Source organism: Diplotaxodon limnothrissa, linkage group LG7, assembly GCF_057381915.1.
Source record: "Diplotaxodon limnothrissa isolate DT_005_m linkage group LG7, D_limnothrissa_male_GT1.1, whole genome shotgun sequence".
Taxonomy (NCBI): domain Eukaryota; kingdom Metazoa; phylum Chordata; class Actinopteri; order Cichliformes; family Cichlidae; genus Diplotaxodon; species Diplotaxodon limnothrissa.
Window position 1 is genome coordinate 4,136,985 of NC_140602.1, and position 7,452 is coordinate 4,144,436.

General features: G+C 37.0%; 1 protein-coding gene across 1 annotated transcript; it reads left to right on the forward strand.

Moving 5' to 3' along the window:
- Positions 1-312: 312 nt before the first annotated feature.
- Positions 313-6,291, forward strand: tbxas1 (thromboxane A synthase 1 (platelet)). The gene is given in 16 exon segments (XM_085357217.1): positions 313-351; positions 483-518; positions 596-741; positions 1,015-1,108; positions 1,268-1,320; positions 1,482-1,578; positions 1,697-1,813; positions 2,466-2,554; positions 2,638-2,786; positions 2,999-3,129; positions 3,221-3,314; positions 3,317-3,558; positions 3,643-3,731; positions 4,551-4,688; positions 5,530-5,692; positions 6,166-6,291. Coding segments are annotated over 14 exon segments (1,656 nt in total). The 5' UTR covers positions 313-351; positions 483-518; positions 596-646; the 3' UTR covers positions 6,271-6,291.
- The last annotated feature ends 1,161 nt before the right edge of the window (positions 6,292-7,452 follow it).

Here is a 7,452-nt window from a genome sequence, read left to right on the forward strand (position 1 = left end):
ACATGATATAAATTTATTCTGCAGTCTCTCTATAGGAGCAGTAGAACTTTGTGAAAAACAATATATCTTGTGATCACAAAAAAATCCAGTGTTGTAGAGACATCAATTTCTATTGGCTAGCGTAGCATAACATGAGTTACATCAGGGTTAAAAGCTGCATTACAAATTCAGACAAATGCAGTGAAAACAAAAACTGAACCCTGGACTCACTGCCACATTTCTACACAAGTGGGAGTGGTTTCTGTCTCATTTATGGATGTGGTGAGGCAATGCATGTAGTTAGTATTTTACCCGTGGTTTAACATTTGTGCACACAAAACAGTGGTGGATACATTAGGAACTCCTCTTAAGGTGAGTTCTCAAGGCTAAAACAAAGCTTCAAAAATTAACAAGTCTTGGGAGAAACCGTACGGCTAATCTGTTAGAGACAAAGCAGCCTGACAATATGTATGATCACTGTCATATGTTTGTTTCCCTTGCAGAAGGAGTTACTACACAGCTTTGGTGTTTAAAATACCGTAAGTGAAAGCCATGACAAAGATATTCGACAATAATTTTAGTATAATTAATTATTTTGTGCTGTTTTAATCTCCAGGAGCCTTTTTTGTCCTGTTCATGGTAGAAAAGTGAGAGAAGATTTTCCAACATGCAGGCTGCAGGTGACTTTCTAAATGTATTCAACACTGAGGCCAGCAAGATATCTGTGACACTCTTCCTCATTTTTCTTGGTCTCCTCTACTGGTGAGTAAATAAATGTTAGGTGGCTTATTTGTGATGTTCATTGTTCAGTAGAAATGAGGTCACTTATATTTTCGTGTCATAAGGCAAACAGTGTATGGCAAACAGTGCCATAAAGCACATACATTGACATTTTATAGAGCAGACAGTGCAAACGAATGCAACAATAACTCTAGACAGAATCCAGGTAAAGGTGAGCTCTGTTCTTTACTGCATTTGACACAAATTCTTTTCATTCAACCTACAAACAACACATTTCAACACTTTTGCCTGTAGGTATTCAGTCCGTCCCTTCTCAGTCCTCTCACGATGTGGCATCAAACATCCAAAGCCAGTGCCTTTCTTTGGCAACTTATTCATGTTTCAGCAGGTAAGATACAGTGTAACAAAGGAAGACCAGAGTTACCTTCAATGTCTGCTTGATTTTGCATCAAACAGGGATGGTTCCCTTGTTCCTACTTTGTGTCATTGTTAAAAGATTCTCAGCTGACTGTTACATCGACTGTATTTTTTTAATTCTTCTTTTCAGGGTTTTTTCAAACCTCTGAATGATCTTATCAAAACATATGGTAAAGTATGTGGGTAAGTAAAAGCACATCCTACAACAACAACTACTGAAATTGTGAATATTTTTCTTCTATAAACGATCTACAGTTTTTTGAGTTTATTAATTAATCTACAGAGTGAAACGAGATGACACTTTACACTTGGTTGGTCACTAAAGTATACGCTGCATATTTCAGGTATTATTTGGGCCGCAGACCAGTGGTAGTGGTAGCAGACCCTGATATGCTCAGACAAGTGCTGGTGAAGGACTTCAGCAGCTTCCCTAATAGAAGGGTGAGAACATTATATAGAGCATGTAGATGCATGATGCGAGTTTATTTCTGATTCTCACACAAATAACTGAGCAGTTATTACACATTTTGTGCCTGTGCTCTCTTATTTCTCTGGGCAGAGATTTGTGTTTGCCAAAAAGCCTATATCCGATTGCTTGCTCCAGTTAAAGAATGAATGCTGGAAACGAGTGCGGAGCGTCCTGACCCCATCTTTCAGTGCTGCCAAGATGAAAGAAGTGAGAAAATAAAGATTCCTCATATATCCAAGACAGATAAGATAAGATATGAACTAGAAGATCAACAAGATTCCTTTAATTAAGCTGAGGACTTTTATTAGAATGATTTGAATCTTGTGTGTATCCAAAACTCAGTGCCATTTTTTTCTCTCCTGTTTAAGTCAGTTTACAAATTTAATAATTTATGTGTTTGTTATTTATTTTTACATCGCCCCCATCTTTAGCTTACACAATGTTTGAAATGAGGAAGTAAAAACCTCAAAGTTTCTGGTAAAAGAGCTAAACATCCAGTTCTTGCTGGTGTTTCTTTGTAACTTTTATTAATACATAATTTGTATCATTTAAGTGTAAATTTAAATACATTTAATATTAACTTTGTACCTTCTTTATGTCTTCATTTCAACTGGTCAGCAAGTTAAATATTTTTCTTTGTGACCAGAAGGAACTCATAAACCTTTAAACACCCAGCGTTCACTTTTGCAGTTGGTTACTGCATGTCTGCATCTTTTGCAATATGTGTAGTTTAAGTGTCTGTGCTGTTGTGTTTATGGAGCTACCTTTCCCCCATTTTCTATGTTTATGGACCTATGATGATTCACTGGAGTATATAGAGCTGGTTTACATCTGTCCTTATCTCTCCACTTGAGTGTAGATGGTTCCGCTCATCAAAACAGCCACTGATGCCCTGATGAAGAATCTGAATGTCCACGCTGAGTCAGGAGAGGCCTTTGACATCCATAGGTAAAGCAAAAATTAAAATAATATTTTTTTGTGTTTTTTTTCTGTCATTGTTCATATTTTTCTGATAGCATGCCATCTTTCAGATACTTTGGCTACTTTACCATGGATGTTATTGCCAGTGTGGCATTTGCAACTCAGGTGGACTCGCAGAACAACCCAGATGACCCGTTTGTCCAACACGCTCAGATGGCCTTCACCAATAATTTCTTCAGGCCTATTTTGTTACTTTTCTGTGAGTCATTATTATAAAATTAATGAAACTGAGATATGTAAATGGGACAATAATAAAACAAGATGAGGGCAAAGAAAATAAAAAGTAATGTGGGGAATTCCTTAAAGTTATAGTTAAGCATGATAAATAATTCTATGTATTGAGTATGAAGCATTTTTGTTGATATACCTGTGTATGCAGTTCTCTGCTGATTTGTGTGTTTCTGTCTTTAGTTGCTTTTCCCTCCATCATGGCTCCTCTGTCGAGGTTCATACCCAGCAAAAGACAAGACAAGATGAATAATTTCTTCATTAACAGCATTCACAAAATCATCAAACAGAGAGAGGAGCAGCCTCCTGAGCAGGTGAATCTCAGATTTTCAACATTCCCAAATCTGTGCATTGCTTTGAAAGAGTCCTTTTCCTTTCATTTTTATTTATTTCTTTTACACGTAGAGGCGTAGAGACTTCCTTCAGCTGATATTAGATGCTCGAGCCACTGAAGCGTGTGTGTCATTGGAGCACTTTGACACATCAAACGATGCTCATGAGACCAGCAGACCCAGTCTTCAGGCACAGTTCAAGAAAACGGGAGCCAGCAGGAGCAGTCTGTCAGGCGTCCACAGAAAAAGATGATGACTGAGGATGAGATTGTTGGTCAGGCAGTAATCTTCCTCCTGGCAGGCTATGAAACCAGTAGCAGCACTCTGGCGTTCACCTGCTACCTCTTGGCCCTCCACCCTGAATGTCAACTCAGAGTACAGAAAGAGGTGGATGATTTCTACACTAGACATGTGAGTGTTTTACAGTTGGTTCTGATCTATTTTGATTCATGCAGTTGTGGACAGTCATTGATTGTCATGCTGTTTGCTTTGTAGGACTCACCTGATTACACAAATGTGCAGGAGCTGAAGTATTTGGACATGGTTATATGTGAAGCATTACACCTCTACCCTCCTGGATTCAGGTAAAGAAGGATGTCAATTGGATATGAAGGTTGGCCACAGTGGGGCCTGGAGTAGTATGCTGTGACTTTGGAAGATTTTCAGTTTTGGCTTTTTTTTGAAACATTCATCAACTGTTTGTCTCAGCTAGATAGTGTAGTAGTAAAACTACACACTTTTGGAGCAGGAGTTGCAAGTTCAATTTCCACCCATTATTCATTAAGGGTCCTGGCTAGACTCCCCATGCTAAAACAAAAAACCCCAAAGCCCTCGAATGGCGCAGCTACGTTTGCAGCCTGTCCGAAGCTCCAATGCAAGCATTTCACTACATGTTGTACTCTTTATGATTGTGTGTGTGACAAATAAAAGTTGTTTGTTTGTAGCTTTTCATGGGGTATAGCCATAATCCTATCATCGGTAAAAACTCTATCGTCATTATTATTATTATTATTATTATTATCATCATCATTATTATAATTACTGACGCGGTTGCAAGATCCAACATTAGTGCATTTCAATAATACAGATGTTTTCTGACTTTGGGACGTTAAGGCTCAGGTTCTGTTCATATTTGGTTGCAGATGCATTAAAATATGTTCAGTAACTATCAGTACACTTAAACTCATCTTCCTTAAATGGACACAAGTACAGAGAAACAGAGAGGAGGACATGACCGCAACTATAAATGACAGCTAAAGTCAATAGAGTGGTGGGGAAACACTTCATGCTGACAGTTACAGCTCTTATGAATATGCTGAGTCCAATTATAACTGTGTGGAATAAAGAAAACAGTATTTGGATTCTGTAAAACAATCTTTTTTGTCATATTTTGTCCCACTAAGGTTTGCACGAGAAATAGAACATGACTGTGTGGTGAATGGTCAGCAACTTCCTAAAGGAGCAATACTGGATATCCCTGCAGGCTTCCTCCATTATGACCCAGAACACTGGCCCGAGCCTGAGAAGTTCATTCCTGAGAGGTGCTTCAGTTCTGTCTGAAACGAGTAAAAAGACTGACTTGTGTTTACTGAAATAATGACTGGGTGCCGAAAATTCACATTTAAAAATAGCACCAATTGAAGTTAACTTTGAAGTGAGTCACAGCCATTCAAATGTTGACTTATTAACACGAATAACAGCTGTATATTAACAACATACACATGGAATATTTTTCTGTACAGTGGTACAAATACAATTGTTAAGGTGTGGTAAACACTTTTGTATAGTGACATTATAACACGTGCAACCCACAAATACAACCTCAATTCAAATGTTGGGACACAGTGTAAAATGTAAATTAAAACAATGTGTTTACAAATCTTATAAACATATATTTCATTCACAATAGGACAAGACTGAAAACATTTAAACTGAGACATTTTATTATTTCATGAAACAACATTTGCTCTTGTTGTTTTTGTTGGCAGCTTTGAAGTTGTGACACTGCGATATTTACCAGTTAGTAGTATGCCCTCTTCTTAACAACAGTCTGAGGAGACCAGCTGCTGGACCTTTGGGAGAAGAATGTTGTCTCATTCTTGTCTGATACTGTATAAGACCCTCGATGCTCAACAGTCTTAGGACTTCTTTTTTGCACTTTGCACTTTCATGATGTGCTAAATGTTTTCAGTTGGTAAAAGGTGCAGACTGCAGACAGGCCAGTTCAGCATCTGGATTTGTTGTTTGTAAATCAATGCATTCTGTTTTCTTTACACACTGTAAAAGATTTTTGGAACTGGGACTGAACCATGCATGGGATTTCCTTTATTTTCCAATGCTTTTCATTCTTCTTTAAAAAAAAAACTTGCTGTTGTTTTCCAGGTTTACACCAGAGGCCAAGGCCGCTCGACATCCATTCGTATACCTACCATTTGGAGCTGGCCCTCGTAACTGTGTGGGAATGAGACTCGCCCAGCTTGAAATCAAAATGGCTTTAATGCATCTGTTCCACAACTTCAGCATAAAAGCCTGTTCTGATACTAAGGTAGGATGCAATAAGAGAAAACCCATACATTTTCATTAAAGTAATTCCTACATTGGATAACTGTAAGACTGTTGAATTTATAACTACAAGCATGTAATTCTACAACCACTGTTTACTGTGAATTACACTGAAAAAACTGAAAACATCAATATATTTGTATATTATGCCGTAAGGTAACCACCGGTAAGAAAACCTATCTTTAAATTTAGGTTTTAGTGGAAGCATGACCAAAAACTACTCTCACATGTCCTTTAATTGTTTTTTGCTTTAATGTCATATACAATTTTGGACTGTCAGTATTATCAGCTGCAAATAATGACTATGCTGGAGTTTATTGGACATTTGAAACTGCCATAAGCTGCAAATAGCCATGTAATCCTATGACTACTGGTTAGATACACATTTGTCAGATGCTTCCATTTTTAAGATATTTTTACACAAATATATGGAAGATGTTCTCTTTTTATCTTCAGGTCCCTCTTGAGTTGAAGTCATCCAGCACTCTTGGACCCAAAAATGGTGTTTTTGTGAAAATCACAAGAAGAGAACAAGGAGCTCATCTGTCATCAGCTGATTAAATCATTTACACCATACTGAAACATAACAATCTCTTACTGTATGTCCATCAGTTCAGTGGCACTTGTTTCATTTATAGTCAGGACTTGGTAGATGTTTGAAAAAATGCAACACTGAAATATTTAGACTTAAATATAATAAGGGATTGACTGATAATTAATGCAAATGTTTCTCAGGCACATATAAATTGTAATTTTGTGATTACAACTGTTTGAGAATGAGAGAAATGAAACATGACAATATATCTGATATTATTCTTTATTAAAGCACGTACAAATAAAGTGGATGAAATCACTACTTTTTGCAAATCATAAAATACTAAATCTTTTTTGACAGCAAAGTTGATTTAATCTGGCACATTCTAAATTCTTTCAGGTGGATTGGTACACAGTGTCTACACACATTGGGCGCGAGCACTCTCTACAGACAATGAAAGGAATTGCAACATGCAGCATTTATATCATTCCCAATGCTGAGATTTTCAGTGCTGGTTGTAAACAGAATTGTGCAAATAATGAAAAGAACACATTTAGAAAAATTTGCAGTTTTTATATTCATGTGAAATTTTCTGTATTGAAATAAAAATCTGTCTATCAGTAAAAATAGGTGTAAAAACATCTATCTTGTACCATTTAGACAACCTTCATGACTCTTTAGAGACAAAACATCTGATCCAAATTTTCTCTACAGCATGACAAAATCAATACTGGTGATGTCTCAACCTGGTATTGCATGAAGAGGAAGAATCAACTGAGAAAATTTAACTTTGATGAAAAACTGTGGCAGGTTTTCCAAGGTGTTTTGAGGCTCTACTTGTGTAAAAAGGCTGTCAAACAGCCAGGAATGGCAAAGACAAGTTAAGCCTCCCGCTTTATAGCTGCAAAAAAGAAAATAATTTTATGAATATTTTGGCATCTTCAGTTTAGTCTTTTTGTGTCACTTTATGTCACTTTTGATAGACGTTTTTTCTTGTCATCAAATAAAGCTCCTGTGTTGCATATTGTTCTCGCATCTTCTTTCTTCAAGAAGTAATTTTCTTTGGCTAGCGTAACATTACATGAGTTACATCAGGGTTAAAAACTGCAATACAGGTTCAGACAGTTGACTAAAGAAAAGCAAAGCTGAACTATGGACCCCTAAAGGTTTGTGCAATAGCAGCTCTTTAACTCATTACCTTTACCCTG